A 15,150-nucleotide genomic window follows, 5' to 3' on the forward strand; every position below is an offset into this window, starting at 1 on the left:
ATTAGAAGTTGATAACTTCAAGGGCCTGAACTGAAAATTAGAAAATGATAACTTCAGTGCCTGAAGAGTAAAATGAATATACATTCATGGAAGGTTATCAGATCCCAAGCAATCCATGTTTTCGCGGATGAAATATACATTCCTCCTATAATTTGTGAATGCATGGATTATTAGATCCCACAATCCACGGAATAATAGATGTCCAAACTGGCACTAAGGTGTGCTTGTGAGGGAGGTTAACTTGGGATGATCACTGAAGTTATGATGTCTTAGTTACAGTTTATATAGTCCCCTCAATTAGCTCATCTTAAATAAAATACTTTAGTTTAATGTTATTTGTTTTTATCTTTCTTTCCCTTACGATATTGTAAACATATCTTATGAAGAAAATGAAAATTTTTACTTGAATATGTTACCTCAAGTTTTTTGCTCACATTACTAGCATTTTGAAAATATGAGCCCATTTTTATGGCCCACCTGTTGATTAGTTTAACCTAAAAATCAGCCAAACTATTCATTTACATGGGCTTAATAAAATAGAATAATTTTATCACATCTCTTTTATATGTCAATCCGATTTTTCAATGATTTTCTATTTCAACTCTATTTAGAGTGAATATCTAACTTATTATCTATAATAAAGTTACAGGTTATTCAAACACAAAAACAAAATTATCTATAAGTAAGTTACAACTTACATCCAAACAGAATTGCCGGTAACAAACTTCCTTACAACCTCAGGTAACTTCCTTGCAACCTAAAAAAGTTAGGGGCATCCCGTGGGTTGTTCAAAAGAGCGCCAATACAGTGGAGGGTTCCGATCTTAGTAAAGCATCTCTACAAGTGCGCCCCATGAGTTGCAGAACGAACTCTTATCGTGAGTCGAGACAATCATCGTCTCTTTTAAAACCCCCTCCTCGCTCTCTCCCTTTCCCTTTCTCTCTCTCAGTCTCTGATCCAAGAACCTAACAGCTGCAGACAGAAGATTGACCACCAAACCCGAACAAATAACAAGAATGCCACCACCACCGGCTCTCCTCCCTTCATTCTCCCGCCCCTCTCCCTACGAGTATCCTTCCTCCAAAGACGATGACATGGACAGGAAAAAGACCAAAAAGCCCTTACCCCAACCCGCATTTCGCATCCCTATCCCCATCATCTTCTCTGTCATCTGCTTCCTTTTCGGCATATCTGGAATCTTCTTCTCCGTCTTCGCTGTCGTCCGCCCTAAGCCGCTGCCCGTCTTCCGCTGCGGCCGCATTGAGGACACTCTCAGAACCTTCCACCGCCTCTCGAATTCCCAGAGATCTGACGGCAATGACGGAAACGTCCTCGTCGACCGGCCGAAGCTGCTCGGCTTTGTCGGCATCCAGACCGGGTTCTCATCGGCAGATCGGCGGGCCGCGCTTCGCAGCACGTGGTTCCCATCCGATACGGATGGGATCCTCCGGTGAGATCTCGCCTTGTTGAAATCTTGACAGGATTCGAATCACGTGACTGGTATCGGCTCCTGAAGTAGTTAGTTGATTGGAATTTGGAGAATTGAATTTGATTTGAATACTTTTGGATCTGTTCTGGTTTCTGTGAATTTTCTTTCTGTGGGGAAATCTAAACTGAGTCGCACCTTATCAGTCTTCTCATTCGGTGCACTTTAATAAAATTGGATACAAGGAACAATGGCCTGTGATCCTGGCGATTTGTCAGGCGGGCCTCACTGGAGATTCTCCCTTCCGTTCTGTGATCTTTGCCTGTCCAATGCTGATCGTTTAAGATTTTCTTCTGTCATCGATTCATTGGTCGCCAACTGGAGAATTAAGATGTCCATCACTATTGTGCCTTATCATTTGTGGGGTTCATCTGATGAGCAATCTGGATCATTGATTGTCGTGCCATGTGGATGATAAGAGTTCAGCCCGCCAGATATGGAAACTGGATTGGGTTTCTTTTCCTTAATTCGCCAGTTAAATGTCTATTGCACTGTCATTTTTTCTGGGTGGTTGTTGAGAATTGATGTTAATCTGAATTGCTCTATTTGTTCGATGAATTGTTTTGGACTTTGGATTGAATTGGATGGTGGTGCAGTTTTAGTGTGCTAATCTAATTTTGTTAACTTTGTGTTGTCCTGCTATTCATCGATTATCCAAAGCTTGAAGAATTCAACTCCCTTCTTTTGTCCCATTTTTGTCATTCATGGTTACCTCGTACTATCAAAGGTTTTAAATGTTGGACTGTATCAAATTGGATCAGGAGTGAATCACCATAAATTCATCTGGGGCGATATGATACAAATGTATGTATCATGGTATGGCATGTATAAAAAGTACCGTTCTTACCGATTTGTATTGTTGATACATTCCAATACCAGACATAGTATTAGAATGTCCATCTACCTGCCAGATAATTTAAATGTAATTCAATATTGGACCAAGGTCAATAACATCTGAAGGTTCCATTTCTTATTGGAGTGTATGATGATAAATTCATCCATTGTTACCGTGCTTCAAAATTCAAACAATATTTTGAACCTTTCTTGAATACATTTTATGATACCAGTTCTTGTTTTATTTTGTTTTGTTTTGTTTTTTCTCTGATTGTATGGTATCATGAGTCCTGTTCAGCTTCTTATCTCATGCAATCTTTGGTAGTTGCAAGGTTTGATGTAGAAATATCTGCTACCTCATTTAGCTACAACACTGTCTTCACACCATCTATGAAGAAAAGATTTTTGCCTCCTTAGCTACCTCACTCTTAGAACCCCTACCTTCTAGGTTTCTCGAACTCTTTCCCCAGTATAGAGCCCCAAATAAAAGTTCGTTCCTTCGTAGGCACGGCATTAGCTGTAGATTATAACTGTTGATAGTTACAATGGACCTTGCACCAAAATAAAACTGGCTTCTTTCTGATTTGTTTTTTTCCAATGCACGATTATGCATCAGCTAGAATCTACAAGAAAATGCCTTCTCGAATAGTGTTCCATTAATCAGTTTGGAGAATCTTTTAACAAATATCAAAACCATGATACATGATTCTAATTAATGTTTATTTAATACAGCAACTTAATTCGTGAATCTCTCACATCTTATTTATGGGGTGCACTCCAATGGTACTGGAACCACCATAGCCTTACAATGGTACTGGCCAGATGTGGGTCCACATGATGTATTCACACCATCCAACCCATCCATCAGATGCATCACCTCACGAAACCCCTAGGGACCAATACTCATCCCAATCCAAAACTGAATTGGGCCACATAAAAGGAAATGAACTGGGAGGGAACACCTACCCTTGAATTTAACAGGGGCACACCTGAGTCATAAAAAAACCTGGCTTGATCCTTCATCAACCCTAGGTGAAGGGGTCTGAACGGACTGGATTCCATATATACAACACAGTAGCTCCCTCTCTATAGACAATAGTGGTCTTTCCCTCTCAACATGTTCCATGTGCTATGGCCCACCTGAGTTTTGGATCGGGCTGATTTTTGGGCTGTTTATTTATTTATTTATTTTAGGCGAAGCATCTGATGGATGGGTTGTATTCTGTGAACACATCACTAGGCTCCACATCTGGTTGGTACCACCGTAAGGTTATGGTGGTCCTGGTACCACTTGAGTGTGCCCCTTTATTTGTTGCCATGCATCAATTTTCTCATGCTTTAACAGTTCGTGTTTATTCCTATAAGCATCAATTCTTTCTTTCAATCCTAACTTACTAGTGCATCATTCCCCTCCATACCATGACTGGTTCTGAGCATCATTTCTGACATCAACTACAACGATAGCTTGAAGTAATTATCTCCAAGCAGATATGAAACATGCATGAGCATGAGGGTTGAAAGATAAACCTATATAGAGTTGTTTTTTTTTTTCCTCCAATTTGTTCATTTTCATTTCTGCTATACCAAATTTACTTACCATCTGCTTTTTGCAGCTTGGAGCAAGCGACTGGATTAGCTTTTAGGTTTGTAATTGGACGGACGAAAGATGCAAAGAAAATGGCAGCTCTTCAGAAAGAGGTGGACCAATACAAGGATTTTATGCTTATAGACATTGAAGAAGACTACTTAAGACTGCCCTACAAGACGTAAGACTTAGGCTTCGGGAGGAATTCCTTCACATATTACAAATTCGCAATGTATAATTTAGTCTAGACTTATATCTCTCCTTCTAGGTTGGCGTTTTTCAAAGCAGCCTTTGAGCTTTTTGAAGCGGAGTTTTATGTCAAAGCTGATGACGACATTTATCTGCGGCCAGGTATTTTCTACTTGGCACTGTCTAATTGTTCTTTAACCTCCTATAGCATGCAATATAATACCTTTATCCTTCACATATTAGATCGACTTGCAACTCTTCTAGCTAAGGAGCGACCTCATCCTCTCACTTACATTGGCTGCATGAAGAAGGGCCCGGTCATCACTGATCCGAAGATGAAATGGTAGATTTCATTTCTATAAGCATATTCCTGGAAAACATCTAAATTTTGTATGGGGTTTGTAAGTGGGAATGCACTTCTTGCTCTGTTATACAATTTTTGTATATTGGCATTGGTCTGTTTTACAATAAACCAGGGGGAAAACAATGTGTATATATGTGTATGTATATTGTGTACACAATTAATCAAGGGATATTTTTACCAAAAATTTCAGGTATGAAAAATCAGGACATTTAATCGGAAACGAGTATTTCTTGCATGCTTATGGTCCTATATATGCTCTGTCCGCAGAGGTGGTGGCAGCACTGGCAATTGCAAAAAATGACAGGTCAGCTACTTGCTTTTGTTATGCTTTACATTTTGACTCTGAAGAGCTATACCAACAACTCATCAGGTCTAATACTGTTGATTCTTTCTCTTGGTCATTGACAAGATTGCTTTGTTACTCTCTCAATTTACCAATGTTGCTTTCCTTGATAACTTTTAACTGCATAAAACAGGATTCTTCCCATTACATAGTAGACACTTTTTATTAGTAATCCATGCATTTACTTATTTTTCATAATCAAATGTACCAAATGATGGACTTCATGGGGCTTTCAGCACCATTTGATTAAATGCTGGCAACGCAAGGAAGATCAGTCTTCATTCTGTGGCGGATATGTAGTCTATAAGAATTCCAAGATCCAAAAGTTGGTCCAATTCATGATTCAATTCAATGTTTGTCAATCCAGTTTAAATATATTAAGTATGGAATGTTAATGAGCCTAGTGGAGCCATGGACTTGCATAATACCGTTATGGCTATACACAATACTGGTGAAATGATCGTAATTTCCATGGATTGAGTTTGGTTGGCCAAGTCAAATTGAATTTTCCTTGTGGAACTTGATTTAGGAACATCAATGCTATTCCTGCTGCATAATTGTGCTTCACAACAAAGATCTTCACGTATTTTGTTGCAGTATGATAACAAAGGGGTTATCTAGGTTGCTGCAGATTCATTGTTTCATGAAGTCCCCTTTAAAGTTCTTCGCGAGTTTGTTGTTAATAACTATCATCCAATATATGAGCCATGTTATTCTTATGCATCGTGAAAGTCACGATGAATCTCAGCCATCTTATTCGTATGCATCGTGAAAGTCACGATGAATCTATAAATGAGATTCACATGGTACTCAGTATGGGATATTAACAAATATTTGTAAAAGTCAGTCTCCAGCCTGCCTAATTTGTGATGAGCTTGTCCTTTGGCCTAAGGTTGTAGAAAGATAAGACATAAATTTTTTAGTGTATTCTTGTGTAGTCCTGTGGAGTACCATACTGGACTATTCTTCATGTTAAATCAGATATATACAACCTTGGTTGGTTGTTCACCCCTTTCCACAAGTCATCCCCACATTTGGCCACATACGTGGGTTTGGTCCTCCAAGGCATGTTGGTGCTCTCTTCAACCTGCTCATGGCTAAATCAACCGGTTTCGGGTGAAATAGGAAGAACTAGAAGATTCCACGTCTGTAAAGTGCATACAACTAATGGTTTAAACTGTTGTTCTGATTTCCTCATTGACTGGTTGTGCAAAACATACATTGATAGAGTGAGTGTGCCCGCGAGCTGTAAGCTCTGCTCCTTGGACTGATTGTTTGCATCTGTTCTCAGGTTCTCTATTCCTCTCCCCAAAGAGGGTTCTTTTCACCTTTCCCTCACGTAAAGAGTGTTAGTCACTTTTTCAACTCTCTCTTCCTTCTTATCTTTTGCTCTTTATCTCAACCCATCACTGTTTCAAGTTGGTATTAGAGCAGGCTAGAGGCGTTGATCGAAGACAAATATAGTTGAGCCCATTACTTGCATCATCAGTCATTACAAATGGCGTCAGCGCAGTAGGACAACGGGCCTTTTGAGGGTAAAGAAGAAACTTCATGGTCTTGTAGAACATGATTTTGTTTGGATTTTCAAAAGTCAGAAGCATAAAAACTTTAAAATATGATTTTTAATTAACGTAGGATCAAATCTTCATCTAGATACGATCAAATTTCATAAACTAAATTTGTATGGTTTGGATCTTACCTTATAATCATGTGTCCTTAAATGCGAAGAATTGTTCCTCTAAATGAGGTATCTCCTAATCTCTCATATGAAAGGAAAAAAAAAGAAAGAAAAGATTAGAAGGCTGAGAGCAATAGATGGGTGGACCGTTGTGTAGAAGGGAAGGGAATAGAGAAGAGTCACCCTCTCTCTCTTCCTCTTTTTCTTTCTGAGTCTCTCCCTCTCTCTAGGGTTTGGACATCCCTTCGTGGTTGAGGGATTCCATTCCCCCTGGGAATAAATTCTATGCAGGAGGAGCTCCAAGGTTTCAAGTGATATCTTGTTTTGACACTCTGCCACCCAACGGACTTCTGTAATACCATTCCGCATCAAAAGTCATCCACTTGCCTAATCCATATACCCAAATAGACTGATGTCCCCACTTATTGTGGCATCAATCCAGGCTTCTAAAACCCAATGCAAAAGTCTAGAATGTACATCAAAAGATCTGATAATTAGATTTCTATTAAGCTAGATAAAAATAAATACACGGTGAAAACAAAAGATGCAACAGTTGAGATTCATCATAAAACCTTTTGAGAGCATCTAATCACGCCAGCCTATAATTGAAGCTTAATGTAGCATCTAAGAGGCAAGATCTAGCCACTAATCTTAGTCCCGGGCAACAAGTGGATTTTGTATTGGGCCTTAGCCGAATCTATATGTGAGAACCCAATAACACCTATGTGTCAGCCATTAATGTAGCATCAGAAGGTGCATCAAAACTATTATATCAAGATCCCTGAAAATCTTCTGCAACCTCAGTTTGAATAGTACATTACCATGTCAATCCAATCCAAGAACGAAGGATACTTAGGATACTTGATGCGATCCATCCAATACAAATATTTAATGAAGCTTCAAAATAGGTCCATATTAACATATGAATTATCAAGTACTTGTATGTGTGAAGGGCGTTGGCAATTAGATACCTGATGGTGAGATTAACAATCTCGACTCATCATCGGTTCATATCACACAAGATGACCACAAGCAAATCCCAGGTTACTCAAGCCCACTAGGGTGGCCATGGAGCTTTCAGTTGCTCGAGAATAATGGAACATCAACTCTCCAATAACCCCTCTAGGCTGTTATTTCCACTTCATTCTTTCCCCTAGGCACATAAGAGATTCTATAAGGAATCCCTACAATGCCTCGATACATCCAAGTTTCCGATCACAGTTAATAATGCAACCACATGGAAAATGGGTCACTAATGACCCTGTTCCATTCATCCATAAAGGTCACTAATGACCAAGTTCCAATCAAGAAAAACAATCAATCAAGTCCAACTGGCTTTCTAGGACAAACATAAAACCAATAACCTTATTTCATACCTAAAGAAATATTCAAAAAATTCAATTTGATTACTGTTGTACTGTTTTTGTGGGATGTTTTGATGCATTGACTTGATCCATTTGAAGTTTTTGAACCCCTAAAAACTTGCTCAGACAAATCAATAGACTTGGTGTTATGATTGAAGCAGCTAGTAAAAAATCAAAATAACTAGTTATAGTAGGCATGAAGGAACTAAATGAGATGCGTTCTTTGTTTAATACCTTAACTGCCCAACATTCTGTCCCATAAAATATGGCTGGTCTTATAGTCATCATATAAAATTTCCCTTTCAGTTTTGAGTGGCACACGGCGATCACATAAAACTACAGAGGTGCATCTCCATTTCTTCCACCCCACTTGGATTTTATGGGCAGCATCCTTCTCAATCTCTTAACTAAATTTCTCATTCCCACTCCTATTGTTACTAGAATGACACTTCATACGCTGTTTTAGTCTAGCTAATTTTAAATCCTTAGATTTTATAGCACCCTTCCATAAATGTAGCTTTGTGTTTAATGTTGACACCTTAGTCTTATCAATCAAAACTATGTCATTTGCAAACAATATACACAATGGAATATCTTCCTGTAAATTCCTTGTTAACTCATCCATAACCAATGCGAAAAGGTACGACTCAATGCTATTCCTTACCCTTGGTGGAAGCCTACAGTAATTGGGAACTCACTTGTCCCTCCACCAGTGGTCCTTACTTTTGTTAATTCTCCCTCATACATATCCTTAATCAGGTCAATATATCCTCTTGAAACTACTTTCTTTCCCAACACCCATCAGATTAACTCTCCAGGGACCCCATCGTAAGCTTATTCTTAAGTCAATAAAGACCGTGTGGAGATCCTCCTCTCACTATATTTCGCCATCAATTGTCTAAGTAGGAAAATAGCTTTGGTGGTAGACCTCCCCAACACGAAACCAAATTGATGATAGTTAGACAATTGATGGCGAAATATAGTGAGAGGAGGGTCTCCTTTATGTAGTTAGTGCAGCTCTGTATATCTCCTTTATTCTTATAAATAGGTACCACAATACTTTTTCTCCATTTGTCTGGCATTTTCTTTGATCTTGCAATCTTGTTGAGCAACTATGTCAACCAAAATAACCCAATATCTCCCATACACTTTTAAACCTCTGTTAATATACCATGTGGTCCAATGGCCTTTCCTATTTTCATCTTTCTCAAAGCTTCTTTCACTTTATATATCATTTGGTCCAAGTGATGCTGCCTTTTTATGGTGTGTTATCTTTGTGATGTATTAAATGGGCTTTGTTGACAGTCTTTTATTTGAGACGAGCCTCTTGTAGCCACATTATCCTTGTTTAGAAAGGTTTTCTTTTTTCTTTTCTTTTCTTTTCTTTCTTTCTTTCTTCTTTCTTTTTTCTTTTCTTTTCCTAACCTTTTCATTTGTCTGTTTTCTTTCCTCATGTTTTGCGAGCCTTCTTAAAAAGAAAAAAACCTTTGCTCTTGAAATTTGCATTAACTCGATGTGTTTTCTAGTTTCCAGTCTGAGAATGTTTAGCAACGAGGATGTCAGTGTTGGTTCATGGATGCTGGCAATGAATGTCAATCACGAAGATAACCGAGCAATATGCGATCCTCGATGTACGCCCACATCTATTGCAGTCTGGGACATTCCAAAATGTTCAGGTAAAGCAATTTCATTGAAAATTCTCTCTATGAACTTCCTATTGTTATGACACTATGACAGTTCTTGTACAATATATTTAAGGTTTTAAAGGCTTTATAAAATCAACTATGAGCTGATTTCATGGTTATGTTTCCAACCAGTTACTATTGTTCGAGCGGCCAGCACCGTGGGTTTGACTCCCCTCCCCAGCATTACCCGATGCACGTGGTTGCATGCATCCGCAGGGAATAGTCTCGCCTCAAAATGGGGCAGGGACACCTTGTGTTGTCACCAAAAAAAAAAAACAACCCGGTTACTATTGTTCAATTCATATAATCATATGTTGAAATATTGATCTTAATTGTGAGAGATAGATAGTATTTCATCTAAAAGGAAAAAAAACGATAAAGGAAAGATCGGAGTGCAAAAAGTTGTAGAAATATGTACTATAGCGTAAGATCAGGAAAGACGGGTTATTTATTGGTACGATGTTAGATAACTGTGTACATAATTATTGATGATCATTTGTGCCAATATCTCATTCTTGCTCCATGCTGCTTTGTTATAATAGACCGTTCTTAATGCTGTCAGCTATAAGGCATTCTGTAACGGTAATGGTGGCGGTAACAGCCACCGCCGTTACCTTTTTGATATGGGTCGTAACGGCTGTTACGGCCCCTGTAATGTCTGTTACGGTCTCTCTCTCTCTCTCTCTTGAAAATAATTATTATTAAAAGGAAAAACCCGAAAAAACCTATATCTGCCCTGTAATGTTGAAAAAATAAATTGGAAAACCTGTATCTGCCTCGTAACAAACCATTACGGGGTTGTTATGGCCTTTTTAGGGGGCGTAACAGGCCTTTAATGGTAGTTACAAGTCTTTTTTTTTTTCGCATAACGGTTGTTACGGCCTTTATGACCCTATAATGTGTAACGGTTGCCACAACAGATACCTTTACATAACGGCCTTTTCAGCACACCATGGTCAGCTGGCCCTGCTAATCTGACTTTGCTTGAAGAGGATTGAGACCACTATTTGTGGTCCATGCACATGTACTGCACACCTATGTGAAATCCAGTCCATTCATCAGTGTATGTGCCTTCATTAGAAATGCCAGATGGTCCACACATCAGTTGGGCTTCTTGTGTACAATAAAAATTGACAGACCAATGGTCATTCAGTATACGCATGCAGCCCACCTATTTAGTGACCACCTGATTATTGGCCCAGGCTATGTACAACATGGATCCACTTGATGAACAGGTCAGAGCTTGCTCACTTGTGATGCTTCAATGTATGTAAGAAAGAGGAATCTCCATCCTTTTTGCATGTCCTTTTCTCACTCTAAAAAAATCAGATAAACATGCACGCATCAGAATGCTTTAATGAAAGAACAATCGGTGCAATTTTTCAGGTTTGTGCAATCCTACAAACAGGCTGAGGGAGCTTCACAAAATTAGCATGTGCTCAAAAAGTCCAACACTGCCGCCTGAGGACAGGTAGTGTCAAGTCCCCCAAAAACTCTGCTGTTAGAGGTGATGACTGCATTCACATTTTATATTGGAAAGTTTCTGTTTCATGGAAAGGCAATTAGGTTTTCGCTTTTTTCCCCCCTTTGTATGAAACAACAAATAAAAGGGTCATACTCGTATTACAAAGGACCTTGAAGGTGAATGGCCTAGATCACCATGTGATGGAGTGATCATCCTTAGCAATTTGCCTTCTTTTAGTAACAAGTGTTAAGCTTGGGGCCTACCAATGATTACCCCATGGTATAGATCCTCTCAACAATATTTGTCATACATCTCATGCATCAGTTGCCAGTTTGAATGTGGTCTGGCTGGTTCTTCTTGTCATGTCACTGGAGCCAAAAGGTTTAATGGCCTTCTTTTACTTGGCAGGTAAACTCAGTTGAGCAGACTTATCAGGTACTTGTCCTTCAATACACATCATGCAACTGACCCATGCCTCATGTTGCCTCCATCAATCTCGTGAGCTGATAGCATAGCTGCATGTACAATGACGTTACCTCAGAGAGGGGGACTCAACCTTGGATTCTCCCGTTACATCTAAGTGGGGAAACGATACACTTGGCACTCATACTCGCCTCTCAGGGGGAGATGAATACACTTTCAACTTGTACTGCAAGTGACTATTCACTGTTAAGCTGTGTGCCTGAATTCCTGTGTGTAAAATCATTGAAAGGTCAGATGATATGGGTGCCTGAAACTCTTTATTGCAATGTTGTATTTTTGTACAAATTTGTGGGTGATTGACGGGCATTGATTTATGCATACTATGCAGGCAGGTGTTCATCTGATCCTTCTCATAGAATGCGTTGATTGTGTTCATATAATATCAAATTAAGCATGTGGTTGTACATATTTTTGCATCTTCCCCTTGAATCTTCAACACAAGATGTTGGTGTATTGGCAAATAGGAAAACATATTGGAAATATGATGATGCCTACATGTTGATTGATAGAGACTGAATGTTGATGGCTATCATAAGATAACATATTCCTTCTCTTTTCTTGATGATTGACTTTCTTCCTTTTGAAATAACAAAGCATATGTCAAAGAAGCAGGAATCCCTGGTGCAAGGGCTTAGTCTCAGACACGTTCTCTGGGTAAAGGTGGTGGTGAGATTGCAAATGCTGCAGAAACTGAAAATTTATGTTTGTTGTCTATGAGGAATTATAATTGCATCTTCAATTCTGACAAGTTGAGGCTCATATGGTTTGACTATCCAGAGCATTGGTCTGTTGTGCACCACCATGGTTGGACTATGCCTCAAAGTTTCCTCTGCCAATCAGTGGATGGTTAAGAAGAGATACAACACGGGTCCGCATTCAACTGAAAACGTCTCAGGATACGTTACCACAATCTTCCAGTCTATGAGATCAAGCTATGGGAAGCCACAAAGAATGGTCTGGATTACAAGACCAACGAGCTTACTTGTCAGCAGAGTTGTAAAACTCGCAGACTCCCTTGAAACCTGGCTGAGTCAACTTGCCCCCATGATATTTCAAGCTTGAAGTCCTTGGGGAACTCACTCTTGAGAGTGAGTAGGTCCCTACATAACAAGAGTTTTCATGTCGGCTTGTTAGACTTGGCCTACTTGACATGACTCATGATGACTTGAACTGAGTCACTTGCCTGGTTAAGCTATATATATATAATAGGCACAAGAAGTTCCAAATTCAGATCTCTGCTTCTTAACCAAAGTTCCTAACCAACATGATATTCACCTTGTGACTATCAATATTTTCCCTCGAAAACATTTTTTTGGCATAATTTGTATTCATATTAACTCTTTCAAGTATTTATAGCTATACAATTTTAAATTATTCAGTCAAGTAAATATTCGATCAATCCTTTGGGTCAACATGGGTCTGTCTGGACAACATGTCGAAGTCGAGCTTTTAGGTCTTAGAACTGTGATTGTCAGAGTTGAGAATCCATATAACTTTGCAAAGACAGGTAACACATCATATAGTTCCTCGAGAGACACCATCAATAATCTTTTCAGATGGCCCCCCTAAGAGTGAGAGATCTAAATCTCTTTTAGCATCTATAACCCTGTTTCATTGCAATCACCCCACCCAGAACCAATAAAACAATCTCCCTTGTGGACAACTCCGCCTTTGGCTTTGACTAGTTTCACACAGTTCTAAAACTCACTGGAGTTGAAACTTGGCTGAGTTGGCTCGACTCAATGAGATTTAGAGTCACTGTGAAACTCACTCAAATGATCGACTTGGTCCTGACTTAGCAAGACTTGTCGAGCTGATATGAGTCACAGTGACCGGGGCCAATCCACCTAATTCCAATCTAAAGGTAAGGGCATGTTTCGATGCTTTTGTGAAATGTGGGGTTTCAAGCCTACTTTTTCAGTCAACTTGGCAAAAACCAATCCAAATGGTTTTCACTGTGTCAGCATTTTAGAGCCTATCTTGTCGAGCAGATGGTGAAATGGGGGTGTGCAAAGCGCATCCAAATGCATGGTAAAAACCCTGGTTTGGCTCAAAAGGGGGTCTGTGCCTGAAATGCCCCTTAAGATGTGTCAAAACAGCCTTAGAAAATGGGAGGGTGGAATTCTGCAAAATGAGAGGATGGAATTCCGCAACCCTGACCTGTACAATGGTAGCAAGGGGCTCTGCCAACACACCAGATGCTTAGTTGTGAATACTATAGCTATTTTACATAATTTATCCTATAATATCTATTTTAAATTTATGTGTCAAATATCCAGTCAAAGACTGGGCCAAGACATCGAGTTGATTCAACCCAGTTGAGTTGAGTTTTCGTTCACATCACAATGCAGAACTACAAATTCTAGTCCTTGGGTCTGCTGTAGTCACCGCTAAATCAATTTTGCTTCTGCAACTTGGGTCTGCTGTAGTCACCGCTAAATCAAATTTGCTTCTGCAACTTACAGCAGCAGCACAGCATTCGAAACACAAATTAAAACAGGTCGATTTTCCTCTTGTTTCCAGCCCACAACAATGAAACTGCTTACCATGTAGATGACCTTGAAGAATATCATATTAACATGGCGCCATATCTTGTTTTCCTTAAGGGAAGCAGAAATTACTCAATCATATTCCTTACAAAATTCCAAAACTTCCTCTCATCAAGAGGTTGATAAACAACACCCAAGATCAGACACTGATGTCCGTCAGACAGCCCAACTTACAACACATAGGAGAAATGATAGCAACTATTAGTTATAAAGAAGCTGGAAAGATTAGGGCTAAAAACAATAGCAAGAGCAAATGAAAACTCTAATTAACGGGGGAAGATAAAACCTAATCCCCCAGTATAAAATTATAGCCCCGAAAACAAAACCACCGCCTCGAATCAAGCCTTCCTCTCAAACCAAAAAAGAAGAAGAAGCAATTCCACTCATCACCATTGAAGGAGTGGAGAGTACTGATACAACATTATGTATGTTCCTCTGACCAAACCCACCATAAATAACCAAAATGGCATCTGGCATGAACGGGGTTCTTGCATGACTGAAACCCAAACATGAGCAATCAAGATGAGCAGACTGAACTGCTTTCACAGCACCTTTACCTCGAACGGCTTGAGTACTCAACGCCATTTTCGAATGATGTTATATTCGATGATGCATCGGTTTTCGAATTGCTGTCTGTAGTACCATTCTTGAAGCTCGCTGATTCCAGTGCAGGGTTTATCTGAGATGATGTGTCAGATGTTGAATCGCTGTATGTACTGTTCTTGAAGCTCCTTGATTCCAGTGCCGGGTTTCTTTGAGGATCAGAAGCCGTTGGTTTTTGGCCTTCATCTGCTAGTCTCTTGAGAAGGTTCATGATGGTTGGAAGGAACTTAGTAGACAAGGAGAGAAGCCCAGGAAGCTGCACTCCCAAGATATAACACGATAATCAGAATTTTTGTCACTGTTTCAGCTTAAGAAAGGAGATGACTTATCCAAAGAGTTTGTTTTGCATTATCGACACTCATCCAGCATTCCTTGGTCCATGGGCCCACATGCAGAGATGGTTCGGCAATCAGAACCATCCATGTGGATCGCTACAGAAGGGCCTTGGTCCAAAAATACACAACGAATTCTCTAAAATGGATTTGTGGAATTTAATGTTGATAATTTTTGTCGACTGTACAC

The 15,150-nt window shown here is 39.5% G+C and overlaps 2 protein-coding genes across 6 annotated transcripts in view; one reads left to right on the forward strand and one right to left on the reverse strand.

The window, feature by feature from the left end:
• The first annotated feature begins 869 nt into the window (after positions 1-869).
• On the forward strand, positions 870-11,882 carry LOC131218480 (probable beta-1,3-galactosyltransferase 12). Of its 4 annotated transcripts, none has more exons than XM_058213043.1 (8): positions 876-1,450; positions 3,934-4,086; positions 4,174-4,256; positions 4,338-4,437; positions 4,649-4,762; positions 9,377-9,519; positions 10,915-11,035; positions 11,402-11,882. In XM_058213043.1, exons 1-7 carry the CDS (start codon positions 1,017-1,019, stop codon positions 11,001-11,003), a joined length of 1,116 nt encoding a protein of 371 aa, XP_058069026.1. In that variant the 5' UTR covers positions 876-1,016; the 3' UTR covers positions 11,004-11,035; positions 11,402-11,882. The 4 variants fall into 4 exon arrangements, 2 of the variants coding, with proteins under 2 accessions (XP_058069026.1, XP_058069020.1); XM_058213037.1 differs by having other exon boundaries at positions 879-1,450; positions 10,915-10,999; XR_009157769.1 differs by lacking the exon at positions 11,402-11,882 and having other exon boundaries at positions 870-1,450; positions 4,649-4,828; positions 9,370-9,519; positions 10,915-10,965.
• A 2,148-nt stretch (positions 11,883-14,030) lies between these two features.
• Positions 14,031-15,150, reverse strand: part of LOC131218449 (protein ROOT HAIR DEFECTIVE 3-like) — a 34,081-nt gene continuing 32,961 nt past the window's right edge. For both annotated transcript variants that reach the window (XM_058213024.1, XM_058213020.1), the window contains one exon: positions 14,031-14,884. In XM_058213024.1, coding sequence (XP_058069007.1) covers positions 14,579-14,884 — 306 coding nt within the window. In that variant the 3' untranslated portion in view covers positions 14,031-14,578. The remainder of the gene's footprint in view (positions 14,885-15,150) is intronic.

The sequence above is a fragment of the Magnolia sinica genome, chromosome 1, assembly GCF_029962835.1.
Source record: "Magnolia sinica isolate HGM2019 chromosome 1, MsV1, whole genome shotgun sequence".
Classification (NCBI taxonomy): domain Eukaryota; kingdom Viridiplantae; phylum Streptophyta; class Magnoliopsida; order Magnoliales; family Magnoliaceae; genus Magnolia; species Magnolia sinica.

Coding starts and splice junctions, on each gene's coding strand:
- LOC131218480 (XM_058213043.1), top strand. CDS start 1,017: ATGCCACCACCACCGGCTCTCCTCCCTTCATTCTCCCGCCCCTCTCCC. Junction 4,087..4,173: donor TTAAGACTGCCCTACAAGAC/GTAAGACTTAGG, acceptor CTCTCCTTCTAG/GTTGGCGTTTTTCAAAGCAG. Junction 4,257..4,337: donor CGACATTTATCTGCGGCCAG/GTATTTTCTACT, acceptor TTCACATATTAG/ATCGACTTGCAACTCTTCTA.